Source organism: Ceratotherium simum, chromosome 29 (genome assembly GCF_057802395.1).
Source record: "Ceratotherium simum simum isolate JZ-2026a chromosome 29, ASM5780239v1, whole genome shotgun sequence".
NCBI lineage: Eukaryota > Metazoa > Chordata > Mammalia > Perissodactyla > Rhinocerotidae > Ceratotherium > Ceratotherium simum.
The window spans coordinates 39,601,487-39,623,090 of record NC_141928.1 but is presented as its reverse complement, the minus strand read 5'-3'; the positions used below and the strand labels follow the sequence as shown (position 1 = coordinate 39,623,090).

The following is a 21,604-nucleotide window of genomic DNA, read 5'->3' as shown; positions in this document are numbered from 1 at the left end:
AATGCTAGAAGACTTCCAAGGCTAGGTCATAAAAGGCAACTTATGGCTGGTTTGTTGGAACATACAAGCTGGTAGTCCTTAAGCCACCATGTAAAAAGCTCTACCACTCTGGAGCCACCATGCTGGAGGAAGTCCAAACCAGCCCCCATGGAGAGACCACATGGAGAGACCCTGAAACTACAAACAGATAGATGCCTGACCAGTCCCTAGTATTCCAGCTTCCTGTATTCCAGCTCCCGCTACTGTCTGACTGTAAGTACATCTGACACCCTGAGTCAGAACTGCCAAGTAGAGCCTTTCCCAAATTCTTGACCGACAGAAGCCATGAGAGAGAAAATGATTGCTGTTTAAGCTTCTTAAGTTTTGAAGTGGTTTGTTACACAGCACTAGTAACTTGGGATTGTTTCTGATGCCTGCATTACTCCCGTAGGCCTTCATAAAAAGGAGGGAGTTGGTCCAGGGACTCAGTGAGTGCTCATCATTTAGTTTCAGACCTCTTTCTTGGGGCCAGTTTGTTTTTTATGTCAAATTTTAAAATGTTATTCAATATAGTATTAGAAGTCTTAGGGGGCCAGCCCCGTGGCTTAGTGGTTAAGTGCACACGCTCTGCTACTGGCGGCCCGTGTTCGGATTCTGGGCGCGCACCGACGCATCGCTTCTCCAGCCGTGCTGAGGCTGCGTCCCACATACAGCAACTAGAAGGATGTGCAGCTATGACATGCAGCTATCTACTGGGGCTTTGGGGAGAAAAAGGGGAAAAAAGGAGGAGGATTGGCAATAGATGTTAGCTCAGCAAAAAGAGGAGGATTGGCATGTGTTAGCTCAGGGCTGATCTTCCTCACAAACAAACAAAAAAAAGAAGTCTTAGCCAGAGCAATTGGGCAAGAAAAAGAAAGAAAAGGCATCCAAGTTGGAAAAGAAGTAAAACTGTCACTATGACATGACGTGATACCATATATAGAAATCCTAAAGAGTCCACCAAAAAACCTGTATATTGAAAACTATCAGACATTGATGAAAGGAACTGAAGACACAAATAAATGAGAAGATATTCCATGCTTATGGATTGGAAGAATTAATATTGTTAAAAAGTCCCTACTGTCTAAAGCAATCTACAGATTCAATGTAATCCCTATCAAAAAACCAATGGCATTTTCACAGAAATAGAACAAACAATGCTAAAATTTGTATGGAACCACAAAAGACCCCAGATAGCCAAAGGAATTCTGAGAAGAACAACGCTGGAGGCATCAAACTCCCTGATTTCAAACTATATTACAAAGCTTACAAGACAGTATGGTATTGGCATAAAAAGAGACACATAGATCAACAGAACAGAATAGAGAACCCAGAAATAAACTCACACAAATATGCTCAATTAATTTAAAACGAAGCCAAGAATATACAATCAGGAAAGGACAATTTTCAATAAATGGTGTTGGGAAAACTTGACAGCCACATGCAAAAGAATGAAACTGGATCACTATTTTATACCATACACAAAAATTAACTCAAAATGGATTAAAGACTTGAATGTAAGACCTGAAACCATAAAACTCGTAGAAGAAAACGTAGGCGATAAGATCCTTGACGTTGGTCTTGGTGATGATTTTTTTGGATTTGACACCAAAAGCAAAGGCAACAAAAGCAAAAATAAACAAGTGGCACTACATCAGACTTAAAAGCTTTTGCACAGCAAGGGAAACCAACAAAATGAAAAGGCAAATTACTGAATGGGAGAAACCATTTGCAAATCATATATCTGATAAGGGGTTAATATCCAAGATATGTAAAGAACTCATACAACTCAATAGGAAAAAAAAAACCAAAAAAAAATCCAATTAAAAAATGGGCAGAGGATCCTGGGGCCAGCCCAGAGGTGTAGTGGTTAAGTTCACGCGCTCCACTTCGGCGGCCCGGGGTTCACAGTTTCGGAACCCAGGCGTGGACCTACGCACTGCTTATCAAGCCATGCTGTGGCAGGCGTCCCACATATAAAGTAGAGGAAGATGGGCACAGATGTTGGCCCAGGGCCAATCTTCCTCAGCAAAAAGAGGAGGATTGGCAACGGATGTTAGCTCAGGGCTAATCTTTCTCACCAAAAAAATTTTTTTAATTAAAAAAAAAATGGGCAGAGGATCTAAATAGACATTTTTCCAAAGAAGACACACACATGGCCAACAGGTACATGAAAAGTTGGTCAAGCTCCCTAACCATCAGGGAAATGCAAATCAAAACCACAATGAGGATAACACCTACACCTGTTATAATGGCTATTATCAAAAAAACAAGAAATAAGTTAGCAAGGATGTGGAGAAAAGAGAACCCTTGTGTACTGTTGGTGGGAATGTAAATTGGTGCAGCCACTATGGAAGACAGTATGGAGGTTCCTCAAAAAATTAAAAATAAAACTACCATATGACCCAGTAATTCCACTTCTGGAATGTATCCAGAGAAAATGAAAACACTAACTCAAAAAGATATATGCCCCGCCATGTTCAATGCAGCATTATTTCCAATAGTCAAGATATAGAAACACCTAAGTGTCTATCAACAGATGGATAAAGAAAATGTGGTACAGCAGTCCCTCCTTATCCACGGTTTCACTTTCTGCAGTTTCAGATACCTGCAGTAAACCATGGTCTGAAAATATTAAATGGAAAATTCCAGAAATAATTCATCAGTTTTAAATTGCACACTGTTCTGAGTAGTGTGATGAAATCTTGCACCTTCCTGCTCTGTCCTGCCTGGGACACGAATCATTTCTTTGTCGGATCCCCAGCCATCAACAATTGTCATAGCTCAATGATCCTCAGGTCAATAGTAGCCTTAACACTACATCACAATGCCTACATCATTCACTGCACTTCATCTCATCACGTAGGCACTGTATCATCTCACATCATCACAAGAAGAAGGGTGAGTACAGTACAATAAGCTATTTTGGGAGAGAGAAACCACATTCACATAACTTTTCAGTATATTATAATTGTTCTATTTTATGATTAGTTGTTGTTAATCTCTTACTGTGCCCAGTTTATAAATTAAACTTTATCATAGATATGTATGTATAGGAACAAACATAGTATATGTAGGGTTCGGTACTATCCGCGGTTTTGGGGGTTGGAACATATCCCCCACGGATAAGGGGGGGGACTACTGTATACGTATACAATGGAGTATTAGCTATAAAAAAAGAATGAAATCTTGCCATTTGCAACAACATGGATAGATCTTGAGGGCATTATGCTAAGTGAAATAGAGAAAGACAAATACTGTATGAGCTCACTTACACAGTTGGCCCTCCATATCTGCAGGTTTCGCACCCGTGGATATGGAGGGCTGATTGTATTTATTGTACTATACCATTATATATGGGACTTGAGCATTCATGGATTTTGGTATCTGCAGGGGTTCCTGAAACCAATACCCCACAGATACTGAGGGACGACTGTATGTAGAATCTAAAAAACAGGAAAACAACAAGCTCATATATACAGAGAACAGATTGGCAGTTGCCAGAGACAGGGGCTGGCGGTGGGGGACTTGAAATGGGTAAAGGGAGTCAAAAGGTACAAACTTCCAGTTATAAAATAAATAAGAAGTCATGGAGATGTAATGTACAGCATGGCGACTACAGTTAAAAATACTGTATTTGAGGGGCTGGCCCCATGGCCTAGTGGTTAAGTTCGGTGCACTCCACTTTGGCAGCCCAGATTCGGTTCCTGGGTGCCGACCTACACCACTCGTCAGCGGCCATGCTATGGTGGCAACCCACATACAAAATAAAGGAAGATTGACACAGATTTTAGCTCAGGGTGAATCTTCCTCACACACACACAAAAAAATACAATACTGTATTTGAAAGTTGCTACAAGAGTAGATCTAAAAAGTTCTCATCACAAGAAAAATATTCTATAACTATGTAGGGTGATGGATGTTAATTAGACTTACTGTGGTGATCATTTTTCAATATTTTTTTGAATGTTATATAAGAATGCTTTCTATTATCAAAATTTTTTGGTTAAGAAATCAAATATTAGATGCCTTGAAGTTATATGACCTTCAAAAAATAAGCACTGCAACAATGTAAATCTCTTCTGTAAAGGGAAAGGCTTTTAGCTAGTGAGTTAATTAAGAACAAAACAAAATACAAAAGTGCTAGGATTTCCACAAGGAAATATATTTATTTTTTCTTTAGAATTTGGCTCAGAACAATAACATAAAAATATTTACATTAAAATAAATTAAGATGTGATTATTTAACTACATGTAATAATTATGTTGGACTATATTAGCCTTTCCATGAATTTAATAAAAACTAAGATTTGGTTTTAGATTCAGTACCATCTTTCCAAATATTTGGTATGAAACTTGGTGGCAATGCAATGGTCTGGGGTATAGAGTGGTTATAGATTTCCCCACAGCACAACTGATACTACCCTCACCATACACCATCTCACCCCAGACACTGACAGCCAAGCAGACTAGCTTCCTTCCCAGGAATCACCGTGGAATGTTTCAACAGTAACCAGGACCTGAAGATTATTCCAGGGCTGGCAGAGTTCTAGCAATCAGCCAACCTGTCTTTTCACATTAACCCACCAGCAAGGAAGCAGTTCACATGCAGTATTGATTCCTTCACTTTATTTTAAATATGCTAACACTGAAACAATATATTGTAGAAACCTTCAGGTTTTCCTAAAATAATAAACAATCTGAAAACCATATACATATGCTCTTTTAGGTCATCTGAAAGTACCCATTAAAAACCTGTCACTAGACCAATACTGTACTGGCAACATTTCCACAGCACAGAGGAATATTTGATTAAATTCACCGCTGAGAGATAGTGTCAAGGATAACTGAGTCATTTGCTAATGAGATATTCTCATTAAAGCTTTTGGTAGCCTGAAGTAAATTAGAATAGATACGCATTTTGAAAGTTTTTGATACGAGAGGATGTGTGGCTTAGCAGCAAAAGCAGAGGGATCTGGGATCACACCCTGCCTCTAAGACTCACTAGCCACACAGCTTTAGGTGCTTCACTTAAACACACTAAGACTTAGTTTGGGGTTCTATGAAATGGGAATTAAAATACCTACCTCACAGGTTGTGAGAATTTGAAAAATGTAATATGAAGCACCTAGTTCAGAGTCTGGCATACAGTAGGCACTTAATAAATGGTGGCTATTAGTATTTCTTGCAAGTTGCAATTGGTAGCAAGAACCTTCGCCTTTGTATCTTGACACCAGTGAAAGCACGGAGTCTTATTCAGCCAGAATCCAGATTCACAGATGTGAGCTCTGGGTATGACACACACAAACACCACCTTAGTAGACACTCCAGGGTCACATTCAATGTAGTATGAAAAGCTACTGAAGGGAGAGGTGTCTGCTTGTCAGTAGCAAAGATCCTGTTAGAACAGATAATCTCCTTTCAGAGGCTATAAGTCCTAGTGGCTTCTCAGCTGTCCTTAAGAAGGTAAGGACAAGGTCACTAAGGCCACTACAATTCAGATCCCAGGTCTAAAGTTGCTTAAGGTTCTGCGAGAGTAATAACAAAGAACATCTTTCAACAAGTAATATTGGGGGTGACAGATGTGTCCAATGTCTTGATTGTGGTTTCACAGGTATATACATATGTCAAAGCTTATCAAATTGTGCACCTAAAAAATACCTCAGTAAAGCTGTTTTTAAAAAAAGCGTACATAAGCCTTTCATGGTGAGATTTCCTTCTGTTCCCTGACTGGATTCCTCTCTGTGATCTGAGTTTAGGGTGAGAGGAAAGATGAATAATCCAAACTACAGTATCAAGGTCACATCCCAAGCAAGGCCTGCGGGTCTCAGTGGTACATCTAGTAAGCAGAGTCCTGAGGCTTCCTCGTCTACTATTTTAGCTCCTTTTTGCACAGAAAATTGTGACTGGTACATAGAGGGTTTGAGCTGAAATGACCCCAGGAAGAGCATCATCTACAAAAATGCAGATGGGGAAAGGTGACTTTGGAAGAGAAGACTAAAAGCAAAAACCTCTCTGCCAAAGTCGCCTTCCAAATACCAAATTTGCTTTTTAAGAAATGCTCATCTAAGAGACAGCCTGATTCCACTAAGGAGCTCTTGAGTCTTGGTCATGTCTGCTCCCAGGAGGCCTAGTAGATCCTGCGAGTTGTGTAGTCCAGGACCATGCTGGCAGCACCAAGCAGGGCCGGATCCACCAAATCCGAAACCACCACGTCTACATCCTGAACCGAGGACAAGGCTTGCTGGCGGATGACGTCTTTGACGATGTGGATGTAGTGACTGGCTAGGACTCCAGAGAGGATCACAAGGGAAGGATTCATAGTGTGGAGGATGTTCACAACCCCAAGACCCAAAGCTGTTCCAGCTACAGGAAAACAAAAATGAAAATAAGTTTTTGGGAGAAAGCCAAAACAAAAACACCAAAGAGGAAGGTGGAAAGGGCTAGCAGCCAGGAGTAGTTAGTACATTCACACTACGTAATGGGAAGTGCTACTTTTAAAGCTGTTTATGATTTATTCTTAATAGGAGCAAATGATCATATGATACTTTGAAATGAAAAAGCTGCGTATAAAACTGTACATATTACACTGTATGATCTGAACTATGTAAAAGAATAGACTGGAAGGAAATGTTAACAATTGATATCTCTGAACAGTAAAACTTGAAGTGATACTTTTTCTTACTCTCCTGTATTTCTCTAAATTTCCTATAAATGAACAAGTAGTCTCTTCCTAGTTGTAAAACAAAACAAAACACCTGTTTAAAAAGGCAATGCTGCTAAACGCCTTGAATGCACTTCCCTTGTTCTCTCCCAGTAAGCAGGAAGAATACCTCTGAACAGACAGAGAGCTGGTCCTGGGGGAAGCTGGCATCGTCTGTGGGAGCCCCGGGTGGTCGGAGGGCTGGACCCTGCAGCAGAGCTGCCCAGAACCGCACGCTCACCTGTTCTCAAGATGCTCTGGGCCTTCACATTGCCAAGTTTTGCAGCTTGGATGAGATGGAGCGCACCGACAGCTTCGTCTTTTGGCACTGACATCCCTTCCACCAAGAGCAGGTCTTCTGTGTGAGCAGAGGTGAGAAGGAGAAGCTGTCATTACTGAGCTCTAGAGGCCCTGTGGGGAAGCCGAGCTTACAACTGTGCCTGCGGGCAGCAAGCCTCCACGGAGACAGTGTTTTCTTTTCACATTGGCCAAGTTTCTTTTCATCCACAAAAGTCGACATACATTGCCCCAGAGGCCTTTGCTGCCCTCTTGCTGTCTGGTTATACATCATCCAGAACTTCCCTAACTGGAAAATCCTCAACTCTGACCAGAGCCTCCTCCCCCACCCCTCTAGCTTCTTCACTTTTCACTTGAAGAACTCATATGAAATGTAGTCCTTCAAGTGTTTTTTTCCCCAAATTGTCAGACTCCTCTGCTTTCACCTCCTTCCTTATCCATCCCAGATGCACTGGTGCATTACTTGCTGGCACCCCGCAGTCTAAGGCAGGAAGGCACAGTGACTAAGGAACAGACACAGACCAGGGTGCAGTGCGAGTTCTGCAACTACTGGCTGCATGACCCTGTTCATGTCACGTCACCTCTACACCTTTCTCTTCTCTATAAAAGCAGGGTAATAATACCCACCCTAGCAGGATTCTTTCAGGGATTAAATGAGATAATGGACATAAAGTACTTAAGTGCTGGCCAGAGTAAATGCTAAATAAACAGTAGGGGGCCGGCCCTGTGGCTTAGCGGTTAAGTGCACGCGCTGTGCTACTGGCGGCCGGAGTTCAGATCCTGGGCGCGCACCGACGCACTGCTTCTCCGGCCATGCTGAGGCCGCGTCCCACATACGGCAACTAGAAGGAAGTGCAGCTATGACATACAACTATCTACTGGGGCTTTGGGGAGGAAAAAAAAGGAGGAGGATTGGCAATAGATGTTAGCTCAGAGCCGGTCTTCCTCAGCAAAAAGAGGACGATTAGCACGGATGTTAGCTCAGAGCTGATCTTCCTCACAAAAAAATAAATAAATAAATAAACAAACCAAACAAACAGTAGGTATTCCTGTTATCAGTCATTCTTGTCTTACTGCCCCTCACTCTGCCAGTCACCACCAGGATCATCTGCCTCCTCATCTGCTATTATACTTGGGTCCTGCTGGGAGGAAATCTCAACTGTGCAGACTGTTCCCTAGAGACTGACTGGTGGTCTCCTATCTTCCAGGGGCCCTCACAGCTGCCCTGGCCAGCTCACTCTCCCATTGCCGCTCATTGCTCTTGTAAGCCTTCACCTCCTCAAACCTTCTCCCCCGACCCCCACTACCAAGAGATCTCCATACTTCTGACCTTGCAGAAGGCGGACACACCATGTGGGGATTCCCTTACTTTTCTGCCCCCACCCAGGAACACATCTGTATTTACACACCTTCGCTCCTTCTTTCCCTTTCCTGGGCCCTCTACCCGGACTTTGCAGCTCATCTCTTCCCCCTCTTCAGGGGCCTCACTGTAGGAACTCGACTACTCTCTCTCTCCTGCACTGTCAACCTTCGCTTCCATTCCACTGGCACCTTTCCATCGGTATGTGCTCACAAATTCCATGTCCTCAAAGCTTCTTGCCTCCTACTCAGTATAGTTAGGCTTCTGCTCCCACTCTTTGACTGAACTTCTTTCTTAAGACATATATTTGCCCCCAAGGGGCAAAAATTGGTTCTTGGGGACAAAAGAAATCTTACTCTTTTTATAGAGATGGTACATAAACACAAACAGATAAACAATATATCTGTGGTATTAGTTTTATGGGGTGGGGTGATTAGGAAAAAGTGTCTGCACAGGCTCCTTAGGGGGGTGATGATAAAAACAAGGTTGAAAAACAGCTTTCAGGGCTTCAAATGATGTCCTCATCACCAACGTCAGCGAACTTTTCTGATTTTCTCTTATTCGTAAGCAGCACTTGACACCAACTGCTCCCTCTCTGAAATGCTCTCCTTTCCTGGCTTCTCTAACTTCACCCTTTCCTGGTTTTCCTCCCTGCCCCTCAAATGCTGATGTTTCACAGGATTCCATCCTTGACTCTTGCCTCACTCCGAGCCCCATTCCTAGGTTTAACTACCACCTCAAAGACTCCCAGTCCTTACCTCTAGCCCAGTCATCTCTCCTGAGCATCAGACCCCTATAGCCAGCTGCCTTCTACACATTTTCACCTGGATATCTCACAAGCACCCATCCATCATCTTCTGCCAAAACCTGTTCCTCCTCTTATATTCCCAATCCCAAGTCCAACCAGAAAACTGGAAGTCATTCTAGAACTGTCCCACTTAAAGCCATCCTCCATTCAACTATCATTTTACCCCCAGAAAACAAAAAGTTAGAGTTTAGTGAAGAATCTAAAATTCAGATCTGACCATGTCCTTCCCCTAAAATTTTTCAGTGGCTTCCCCACCAGCTGTTGGTCCTAGCCTACCTCTTGTTACACTATCCCTGCCTTGCCCTTTATGCCCAGCACTGCTGTTTCCCATGCTTGGAAGTGCTCTCTTGCTCATCCAAACTTGCCTCGCTAATTCTATTTGTCCTCTGCCTCTCAACCCCCAGGATGGCACCCTAACGCTCCCTTCCCTGTATAGAGAGGGCGGGGAGGGAACGCAGGGGTTGCATCTACATCCTTGGCCACCATTCTCATTGCACTTGACACACTTTATTAAAATGATATTAAATGACTCCCTCTTGCATTAGACTAGAAACCATCCTGACTTTTATAACATGTCCAGAACCAGCTTTAATTCAAATAGACTGTCAGAGTTCAAAAACCGTAATATGTTCATCCATTTAATTCTTCATTAAGATGTGTATTAAGTACCCACCCTGTGCTAGAGACTGAGAAAACAAAAATGAAAGAAATCTTCCCTGCTATCCTGGAGCTCAAGACCCATCTCCACCTGGGAGAAGAAGTGTTAACAGGGGTAAGGACTGAGAGGACTTTGGAGCTTCAGTATCAGGAAAAGCTTCTGCTTTCCTCCAGGCATTGAAAAGGTTAAAAGTTCTGGCTTCAGGGTTCAGCTCTCTTTGGAATATCTACTTTGAAGTACTTGTCTACCATTTGGCTAATTCCTCAGAAGAAAGAAACCAACCATCATGCAGTTTTTTTGCTTCCCTCTGCAAGGCCATTCCAGAGGCATATGCTTCAATACACCCATGGCTTCCACAGGAACAATCAGGCCCATCCAGAGACACGACAAGGTGGCCAAGTTCTGCAGCACAGAAGGAGCTCCCATGGATCAATTCATGCTGATGGATGATCCCCCCGCCAATTCCTAGAGTGAGAGAGAACAATCACTGAGGCGCAGCTTCACCTGAAACAGAAAACTGATATGGCAACGCCTCATGTGTTTAGCAAAGCTTTGGAATGTGGGGTATTATATAATGCCTACTTTCCTAGAGAGCTGAAATTTACTAAGTACCAAAACTTTATCTGGGAGCATTTTGGAGGGAAATGTTTTTAGCAGATCCTCAGATGCCCTGTGTCTCCTCTGCTTGGCTCACTATGCTTTCAACCACAGCTGTGTCGGACAATTCCATGCGAGCTCAAACTCACTTTGCAATGAGAGTGTGCCACCTCAAGCACACACCACCCATGTTCTCACCAAGGCCTTCTCCAACCCTAAACTAAGAGCCTAGTCAGCCATGCAGGCACCGTGCCCAGAGGCAATCCTCAACCAGGGTGAGACAGGAGCCAGCAGATTCAAGTGGACAATTCTGGATGGTATTCTGCAGGCTTCCTGGGAGCTTCTGGTAGATTTCAGTCCCCACTGCCCTCAAGGCAACTTCAAGAACGCATCTTCTAATGGCTTTCCTCCTAGCCTGTTCTACTCTTCCCACTCCCTCACTCCTGCTTCTCAGGATCACCTCCAAAATAAAATACCTGCACCTAAATCCTTGTCTCAGGCTCTGCTCTGGGGGAAACCCAAGATAAGACACTCTTTCCAAAATGTATCATATACCACCTGCTTTCTTAAACAGAGAATATGAAATATGATTTTGCCTCTTCTTACGCCACTATGTCTAAAAATCGATGATTCAGTAATTACAAACATCACTGACTATCTTTTGTTCTGGAATTTAGGAGTTATTAAGGAGTAAAGAGCACTTTGCCTTAGAAGGCTCTGCTTTTTAGAGTTGTCCTGCCATCTGTTACTTCTTGTGGCACTTATTCCTCAACCTCCACCCATCTAATTTGCAGCTCATTATCTGCTCTGAGCTAGGAAATGATATCCAAGCTTGCTAAGACTGTGTCCAAGACTAGGAAGAAGTGCATGAGCTTAAAGAGGAAGGAGTATAATGTAGCGCTTAAGAGCACATAAGTTTTGAAGTTAAACGTATCTGCAATCAAATGGTGGCTCAACCACTTACTAGCTGAGTCTGTTACCTCATTTAAAAAACAAATTGGGGGGCCAGCCCAGTGGCATAGTGGTTAAGTTCGCACACTCCGCTTCGGCGGCCCAGGGTCCGGATCCCAGGTGTGGACCTACACACCGCTCATCAAGTCATGCTGTGGCGGTATCCCACATACAAAATAGAGGAAGATGGACACCGATGTTAGCTCAGGGACAGTCTTCCTCAAGCAAAAAGAGGAAGACTGGCAACAGATGTTAGCTCAGGGCCAATCTTCCTCACAAATAAATAAATAAATAAATAAAGAACAAATTGGGCAACAACAAAAAAACAAACAACCCAATTAAAAATGGGCAAAAGACCTAAACAGACATTTCTCCAAAGAAGATATATAGATGGCCAACAGGCACATGAAAAGATGTTCAACATCATCAACTATCAGGGAAATGCAAATCAAAACTACAATGAGGGCCTGGTAGCGCAAGCGGTTGGGTGTGAGCACTCCGCTGCGGCAGCCCGGGGTTTGCCGGTTCGGATCCTGGGTGCGCACCGACGCACTGCTTGTCAGGCCGTGCTGTGGCAAGCATCCCATATAAAGTGGAGGAAGATGGGCACGCATGTTAGCCCAGGGCCAGTCTTCCTCAGCAAAAAGAGGAGGATTGCAGATGTTAGCTCAGGGCCCATCTTCCTCACTAAATAAATAAATAAATAAATAAAAATAACCAAAAAAACTACAATGAGATATCACCTCACTCCCGTCAGAATGGCTATAATTAACAAGACAGGAAACAACAAGTATTGGAGGGGATGTGGAGAGAAGGGAACTCTCATACACTGCTGGTGGGAATGCAAACTGGTGCAGCCACTATGGAAAACAGTATGGAGATTCCTCAAAAGATTAAGGATAGAACTACCATACGATCCAGCTATTCTACTGCTGGGTATTGATCCAAAGAACATGAAAACACCAATGCGTAAAGATACATGCATCCCTGTGTTCACTGCAACATTATTCACAATAGCCAAGACTTGGAAGCAACCTAAGTACCCATCAAGGGACAAATGGATGAAGAAAGATATGGTATATATACACAGTGCAATACTACTCAGCCATAAGAAACGATGAAATCCAGCCATCTGTGACAACATGGATGGACATTGCGGGTATTATGCTAAGCGAAATAAGTCAGAGGGAGAAGGTCAAATATCGTATGATTTCACTCATAAAAACAACAACAAACAAACACATAGAGAGAGAGATTTGACCAGAGGGGAAGGGGGGAGGGAGGAGGGCAAAAGGGATGATTAGGCACATGTGTGTGGTGATGGATGGTAATTAGTCTTTGGGTGGTGAACATGATGTAATCAGTGCAGAAACAGAAGTATAATGATGTACACCTGAAATTTATACAATGTTACAAACCAATGTTACTGCAATAAAATAAAATTAAAAAAGGTAAATTTTAAATTTCCATATAATAAATAAGAATATAAAACTTGAATATATTTAAAAAAAAAAACTCATCAAGCTGTCACCTAAAAAAAAAAAAAAAAATTGGGACAACAGCAAAAATGGCAGAGTAGGGAACCCCAAAAGTCCATCCCTCCACTACAGCAATGAATAAACTGGCAAAAACTATCAGAATCAACTTCTTTGGAACTCTAGAAACTAACGGAAAGTTTGCAACACCAGGGGAATGCTTAATTGAGAAAAAACAGCTGAGGGCCAGCCCCGTGGCTTAGCGGTTAAGTGCACGTGCCCCGCTGCTGGCGGCCGGGGTTCGGACCCCGGGCGTGCACCGACGCACCGCTTCTCTGGCCATGCTGAGGCCGCGTCCCACATACAGCAACTAGAAGGATGTGCAGCTGTGACATACAACTATCTACTGGGGCTTTGGCGGGGGTGGGGGGGAACAGCTGAAACTTTATCAGAGAGCTTTCTGGTATTTTCTGGTCCCATCACCCACCCACTCCCCAGCTTGGTGGTGGCATGGAACAACAGCCCACATTCCCAGTACAAATGGCAGCACTGGAGGGAGCAGGACGAACCTTATTCTCAAAGAATTGTAGTGGTTTGTTTTGACCTGCTTGGCAGCCCCTGGAGGACCAGCTCAAAGGGATTGCCTTTATCTTGACTTCCTCAGAACTCTCCCAGGGCTGAGGGGGCTACCCAGGGGGGCGTTTGTCAAAAACATTTAAAGGCAAAACATATTTATTAGTCTGTGCTGCCTAGGGCAATGGATAACAATTGGGGCAAACAATATACTAACCAAAAAGACTGAGAGGAAAAGCTGGGGAATGAGAAGCTTTGGGGAATAAGGGCTTTGATTAGCTCTGACAAGTTCCTGGGAATTTAGAAGGCCACAGCAAGCCCAGGGCAGGGCACATGCACAGAAAGACCTGAGCAGGCCCTAAACTCTCACGTGTGGCTCACCTTCAGGCTCTACTCAAGCAGGAAGTGAAGGCTAAGGCAGAGTTGTAAACTGCCTGGCTGGGTGCTGAAGGCATGCCCCAACACACACTCTAGGCTCCTGAAGCAATTTTCTCTTACTCCTCTTACCTGTGCCTGTGATAAGTGTCACAAAGTTTTCCAGGCCCTTTCCTTGGCCAAATTTCCTCTCTGCCAGGGCAGCACAGTTGCCATCATTGTCCACCCACACAGGGAGATGCAAAGTGTCAGACAGGGGGGTCCTGAGGTCCACAGAGTTCCATTCTTGAATCAGTTTGGTTGAATGCAGCACAATTCCTTCCCGAGGATTTACACGGCCACCCGTGGAAATGCCTGAGTTCCACCACAAACGCAAGGAAAATAATTCTGATTAGCAATCTTAGAAAAGTGTGCCAACCTGCTGGGCTTTGAACACAAATTAAGTCACTCAAGATCTCCTAAGACAAAATTACCAAGGACTGCAAGGAAATGTCAGGCAATTCTGAGCTAAATCTGTAGCTTCCCACAGATTTACAGCACCATCAATGCTTCCCCCATAATGTTTGTTGGGAGCTTCTCTCATGTTTGGGGCCCACAGACAGGACCTGAGGCCATCTAACACAGGGCAGACAGTGACTCAATGTTCAGTCATTCATCAGAACTCAGTCAACTCGGGGCATTAAAATGAGTATTTCTTGGGTATGTAATTCACAATCTCACCTACTCCCAAAATTCTGCAGTTCAGTTTTACAGCTTCTGATGCAGCTTCTACACACATCTGCAGGATTAAATTAATCCTCTCTTCATAGGTTTTAGGATTGAATTGAGTATACTTCTTAACTATTTCACCCTAAAAGAGAAAAAAACAACAAGATCTGTCACACTGGTCTTACCTAAGGAGCATATGGTCAGTCTTTTGAGCTTTTTCATAATAAATCAGACCTTGCTATAGGACAGTACTGCAGATTGATATGACTGCTTGGGAAGGGAGTCACTGTCTGGCTTGGGCTGGCCCTGGCATATGCCCAAGTAGTTTCCTGGGAAGCCATCCTGGCATACGGCTGTTGAAGAATGACAACTCCAAGCCAACCAGATGGGCCCCTCTCTTAGGCGTAAGGTGAATGTTGGCTAATCTGAATCTTCATTAAAAGGTCATGTTTTACTCTTTCAGGTTGACAAAATTTCCTTGCTTAAATACTGAGGCAACTAAATAAATATCCAAAGTAGTTAAGCTTTAATCATCTTCTGTAACTGAAGCCAATAAAGGTATGGTACCATGATGTTTAAATTACTGTGCTTTGTGGTATGTTTTAACACCAATCAGGGATAGTCCCTCCTAATTATTCTTGTTTTTAAAATTTTTCTTTGCTCTTCTCACTTGTGCATTATTTTAAGTAAATTTCAGAGTAATGTTGTTAAACTTAAAAAAATCCCATTGAAACGTTGACTAGAATTATGTTAAACTTATAATTCAATTTGGAAAGTTCTGAAATTTTAAAAATACTCAGCACTCCCATCTAGGACATTTTTCAAGCCTTTATATTTTACAGTAAAGTTTTACAATTTTCTTCATATAGATCACATAGCTTTCTGGTTTAGATTATTCTCAGAAGTTTTTGTTGTTCTGTTGTTTCCATTATTTTATTATTAATGAATTTTATCCATTTGTGAGGGTTAAAGCTGTCACTAATGACTGTCATTAAAAATAAAGTTGTGCTTCTCAATCCTCACTGTGCACAGAATCAGCTGGGCAAGCTTTGAACAAATATTGATGCCTGGCCCCACCCCTAGAGATTTCATTAGCGTGGGGTGAGAGCCAGGCATCTGTATATTTTTTTTTTTAACTTCCCCCCCCCCCTTTTTCTCCCCAAAGCCCCAGTAGATAGTTGTATGTCATAGTTGCACATCCTTCTAGTTACTGTATGTGGGACGCCGCCTCAGCATGGCCGGACAAGTGGCGCGTCGGTTCGCGCCCGGGATCCGAACCTGGGCTGCCAATAGCAGAGTGCACACACTTAACCGCTACGCCACAGGGCCAGCCCCCTCTATATATTTTTTAAAGCTTCTAGGTAATGTTAATGTGCAGTCAGGGTTGACAGATACTCACCTAGAGGAAAGTTCAAATCTTTGCCTACAGTTTCATACAAGTAGAAAGTTATTGATATTTATATATTTATCATAATATCTAGCCATTTTACTCAATTGTCTTATTAATCCTACAAGCTTCTTGGTTTATTTATATTGTCTATAAGTAGTATTTTTTGTTTTACCTTGTCCACAATCTTTTTTTTTTTTTTTTGTGAGGAAGATTATCCCTGAGCTAACATCTGTTGCCAATCCTCCTCTTTTTGCTGAGGAAAATTGGCCCTGAACTAACATCTGTGCCCATCTTCCTCTATTTTATATGTGGGATGCCGCCACAGCATGGCTTGATAAGCGGTGCATAGGTCCATGCCCAGGATCCAAACCTGCGAACCCTGGGCCACCGAAGCAGAGCACGTGAACTTAACCGCTATGCAGGCTGGCACCCACAATCTCCATTTTTGCTGCTTGTTCCTTGCTTTATTCCCTACATAACTTCCAGAATTATGTTAAATAATGTTGTGGAAAACATCTTTCTTTTCTTCTTGATTTTAACAGGAACATCTCTAGAATTTCACCACTACAAAGGGTGTTGGCCATTGATATGGACTAGATCATCTTGTGTTAAGAAAATATTCTTCTTTTTTTTTTTTTTTTTTTTTAAGATTTTATTTATTTTATTTTTTCCCCCCAAAGCCCCAGTGGATAGTTGTGTGTCGTAGCTGCACATCCTTCTAGTTGCTGCATGTGGGACTCGGCCTCAGGATGAACGGAGAAGTGGTGCCTCGATGCGCACCCGGGATCCGAACCCGGGCCGCCAGCATCGCAGCGCGCACACTTAACCACCAAGCCACAGGGCCGGCCCAGAAAATATTCTTCTATTAATACTTTTTAGAGAGTATTTATAAAGGAGACCTTTTGGCTTCTCTTTAGAAAATCATATTTTGTTTTGCTTTTCTTTATTTAACCTAAACAACTTTGTATTTAAAATCCTTGCTACTTCTCATGCACTCCTGAAACTTTATACATCTATAATATTTCAAACAAAGGTTTTTCTGGTAGGTTTATTCTTCCTTATGAATTCATCAGAGATGATTTTAACATGGACAGTTTGGTGTTTTTATGAAGGCTCTCTCAACCTCTGTCAACACTATGGTGATGGGGTGTGGTTAAGGGATTGAAGGTATGCTGTACTACTCACCTACAGTCATGTTCTAGAGGAGATGCAAGCCTCCTCACCATTTGCTGAAACCCTCCCCTGGATAGTGGTAGTAATCAGCATACTCCATACTCCAAGCTGTTACCAGGTATGGAATTTCAGATCTCCTGGGTGGCAAAAGCGCTCTCTGGTGCCTAAAGGGTCTCTCTCTCTCAGCTCAAGTCTATTAACTTGGATTCCTTGAGAATTTTACTTCTTTAAAATGTTAATAGTTGGGCCGGCTCCGTGGCTTAGCGGTTAAGTGCGCGCGCTCTGATGCTGGCGGCCCGGGTTCGGATCCCGGGAGCGCCCCGAGGCACCACTTCTCCGTCCAACGCGAGGCCGAGTCCCACGTACAGCAACTAGAAGGATGTGAACCTATGACATACAACTATCTACTGGGGCTTTGGGGGGAAAAAACTGAATAAATAAAATCTTTAAAAAAAAAAAAATAAAAAAAATAAAAATAAAAAATAAAATGTTAATAGCGAGACAAACACTGTACTGGATCCAGAAGTCAATACTGTGGGCAAACTATTACAAGCTCTCATGTATGTTTCTAGTCCTACCTTCCAACCATACTTTTTAAAAATCAATTACTCAGATAGGATGTAAAGTTAAGATCTTAGGAGTTATTTCACCTTCATGCTGACTATTGCCACTCGGAGGTTCGTCCCACCAAGATCAACAGCCAAGGCACTTAGAGTTTCAAGAATATGGTCAATATCTTGAGAGATATTCTCCTTCACAGGAGGAAAGCAGAATTTCTTTTGTAGTGGCTCTTGAAGATCAATAGATTTGAGAAACTTCAAAATCCTTGGAACGGCATTTCCATCCCCATATATCTTTGAACTGTAATATCCAAAAAGGCAATTAAATTAAATGCTTCTCTCATACATCTTAAATGATATTGAGAACAGGGTATTAATGGAATCTGAGACTACAGGTAATAAATAGTTTGTGCTTCTTCCTTTTAAAATAACATCTAATCTCTTCAGCAACATAGCAACTAAGGACCTACATATTACCAGTGCAACGGCTAATTCCATTGCTGACTGAAATACAACTAGTTCCAGCCTGATAAACCATTAACAAAATGCCTGTATCATCAAAAAACAATTCTCTCTGTTAAGCCAGTTTCAGAATATAACATTGTCTGGGATGGTGAATTTACTTATTTATTTATTTATTTATTTAGCTTTTCAATCTTCACATCTGTGGGGGGGAAAGTTACCTTCAGAAAAAAACATCCAAATACAGGAAATCTCATTAATTTGAAACAGAAAGGAGGGTAGTCTAAATTAATTAAAATGCTGAATGAGACATTTTATAGAAAATCAGTTACATTAATTTCTAATATTTACAGAGATTCAAAGTAGCCTAAAGAAGTATTTCCTAGTAGAAGTGCTATATTAATTAACTGAGACAAATAAAAACATTATTCTCCATTGGAACCCCTGGTGGCGAAATAGGGGGTATCTTAGCAAGCCCTGTCTCCCCAGAAGCTAGAGATCCTAGGGAGGTAGAATGAGGGCTCTATTACAAGGATTAAATGGTGATCACAGCTTGAAAATGGTGCCAGAGGCAGCTCTTCTTTTAAATCACTTTTTTTAAAAGGGTATATACTCACCAAGGGTACTGTTTACCGAACTGAAGGTGCAGCGCTTGCAATATTTTGTCTTGGGTATCAGCATCCCGGACATGAAGGACATTCTCCCCTAGGTAAATCCAGTGACACGTTACAATGATTCAGAAGTGGGAATATCCAAAGAATAAAGAAATTAGCAGCGTGTTGTGCTCACAATGGACCTTGAAACCTGGAGGACTTCAAATGAGTCTTCTTTTATTAGAGAAACATCAACTTTTCTATTTTCTACCCTTTAAAGCACTCTCAGCAAGATTTCCATATATCAAATACTTAAGGACACTAGGGTCCTTTATTCCCAAAGAGAATAAACTAAGTTTTTGTTTGTTTAGTGAAATAAATAAGGTGGATTAATCTAGTATCCACTTACCACTCATCTAGTCACCTAGCATGTCCAGTCTTTCAGTCTGCCCTGCCTTCCATCTACTCAGCCAGTTGTTCAATCAGCTGGTCAGGCCAGGTTGGGCAGTTAGTCAATTAGCCAGTCAGCTGTTCAGGCAGTCACTTTTTCTCCATACATTTTCTGACCAATGTGAGGAAGTAAATACAATGAAAATAGCCATGTTTTTCAACATACTTGGCTAAGAAGAGAAGAGCAGAAGGGTGGCGGCTAGAGAGAGGTGTGGGGTCACAGAAGGGGTTGTTTTGCATTGTTTTATTTTTAAGATGTGAGAGGCTTAGGCATGTTTAAATGATGAAGAGGCTACATGGTAGAAAAAGGATGACTGACAGGTCCCTGAGAAGGCAGGAGGTGTGGGGATTTAGAACACAGGTAGAAAGTTGAGCAGTGGACAGGCAGGAGAGACCCCACACTCCAGACCCTCCAATGTAAAGAAGGGAAGAAGGAAAGGATGGATGGGCATGTGTTTATATAAGCGTGGTCGCAGAAAGTAGAGAGACTGCTTTTGAAAAAAGACCACGTTGCCAAATCCAGCGTTCAATTCACTGTTCACATCTTATTTGATCTGTCAGCAGCATTCAACACCATCTCCTGGAAACACTTTATTTTCTGGGCTTTAATGATATCACACTCCTGGTTTTCCTCATTGGCAGCTCCTTTTCAGTCTGCTGTGCTGGCCCTTCCCTCCTCACCAGAACTCTGAATGCTGGAGGGCTCCGCAGGTTGGTCCTGGGCTCCAGTCTCTTCCTCATTTACACGTTCTCCTCGGGGTAATCTCATTTAGCCCCTTGGTTTTAAATACCATCTCTGGCAGAGTGCACCATTATCCTCAATATCTTTTCTCTGTGCCAGTAACAGAATTTTTAGCTGGGTGTCTGATCACCCAGATAAAGACTATATTCTTCAGCTTCCCTTGCAGCTAGATGTGGCCTTGTGACTTTGTTCATCTTTGACATCTTCCACTCTCCTCCTTCCCAGTGGCTAAAAAGTGAACTTGACAGCAAGAGCCGGAGCACCCATGAAGAAGATGGATGAAGGCTAAGTCTTTGATGACTGTGGAGCTGCCATACCAATGAGAAACAAAGAAAATCTAACTCTCTTAGACACTATTATTTTGGGTCTCTCTGTTACAGCAGCAGACCTGATATCCTAACTAAACACGATCTATATGCCAATCATTCTCAAATTTATATCTCCAACTCTAACTCTCTCTGGAACTATCTAGCTGCTTACTTGCTATCTCCAATTTGAGTTCTAATAGGCATCTCAAACTTAACATGGCCATTAGAGAAATCTTACTTCCACGCCTTCCCAAATCTGTGCCTCCCTCAGTATCCCCCATGTCAGAAAAGAGTATCCCCACTGCTCAATACAAAAATCTAAGAGTTACTGTTGATTCCTTTCTTCCTTTCACTGCTCACATCCAAGCATCAGCAAGTACTATAACAAACCCCAAATCTAACTTTTCCCCATCTGTAATATTACCACGTAGTCTAAGCCCCTATCATCTCTCACATGAACTGAAATAACCCCTTGACTGGTCGCCCTGCTTCCACTCCTGTCCCACCACATTCCACTCTCCATAGAGCTGCCAGAGTGATCTTTCCAAAATGTAAGTCATATCGTGTCATCTTCTCCCTTAAATGGCTTCCCATCATCCTTAGAAAAAATCCCAGGTCATTTACCCTGGCTTACAGAGGCCTGCCTCCTTCTCTATCATCATCTTGTATCACTTGTCCTTTTGCCTACTACTCTACAGCTATGCTGGCCCTTCTGTTTCTCAAATACATCAAGCTTGTTCCCACCTCAAGGTCTTCATACTAGCTGTTCCCTCTGCTTCTCCCTGATCCTCACATAGCTGATTCCTTGTTATTCAGATCTCAGCTTAAGTGTCATCTCATCAAAGATGCCTTCCCTTATCCAATCTAACGTAGCCCATCACATTACCTTGTGTTATAGTTGGCAAAGCACACAGAAATCCTGATATTTTTCTTTCTTTTTTTCTGTCTATCATCTACCTCCCCTCCCACTAGAATGGAAGTTACATGAGAGCTTAGCCCTTGTTAGTCTAGTTTACTGCCAAACCCAATGCCTAGCACATAATAGGTACTGATTAAATATTTTCTTAATGAATGAATTACTGAAGTTGAAGGAATTTCCATCTGATGGCTTCTATTTTCTCTGTGAAGTGGGGAGCAAAGTAATATGTTGGGAATGAAAGGAGAAGGTCTAAAGATAATAGAAAGTTAGAGTAGCAATTATGAAGAACAGAGAAAAAGCAGAGCTGGAACTATCTCCTTGATTCTAGTCCGGTTCTTTTCCCATAAACTACATACATTTTTCCACTAGCTACAGAAACATATTTCCATGTATAGATTAGAACTTGGACTAATGTTAATAACAGGATCTAGCTCAGTTAGCAAATTCATTAATAATAATCCTACTTATGCTTTAGTTATTATGG

At 42.3% G+C, this 21,604-nt stretch overlaps 1 protein-coding gene across 5 annotated transcripts in view; it reads right to left on the bottom strand.

Moving 5' to 3' along the window:
• Positions 1–4,162: 4,162 nt before the first annotated feature.
• The window catches only part of GNE (glucosamine (UDP-N-acetyl)-2-epimerase/N-acetylmannosamine kinase), a 44,945-nt gene continuing 27,503 nt past the window's right edge, over positions 4,163–21,604 (bottom strand). For all 5 annotated transcript variants that reach the window (XM_087419500.1, XM_087419498.1, XM_014779617.2 and 2 more), the window contains 7 exons: positions 18,726–18,813; positions 17,737–17,947; positions 14,536–14,665; positions 13,948–14,169; positions 10,127–10,309; positions 6,963–7,079; positions 4,163–6,384 (listed from right to left, as the gene is read on the bottom strand). In XM_087419500.1, the coding sequence (XP_087275626.1) occupies positions 6,149–6,384; positions 6,963–7,079; positions 10,127–10,309; positions 13,948–14,169; positions 14,536–14,665; positions 17,737–17,947; positions 18,726–18,813 (1,187 nt within the window). In that variant the 3' untranslated portion in view covers positions 4,163–6,148. The remainder of the gene's footprint in view (positions 6,385–6,962; positions 7,080–10,126; positions 10,310–13,947; positions 14,170–14,535; positions 14,666–17,736; positions 17,948–18,725; positions 18,814–21,604) is intronic.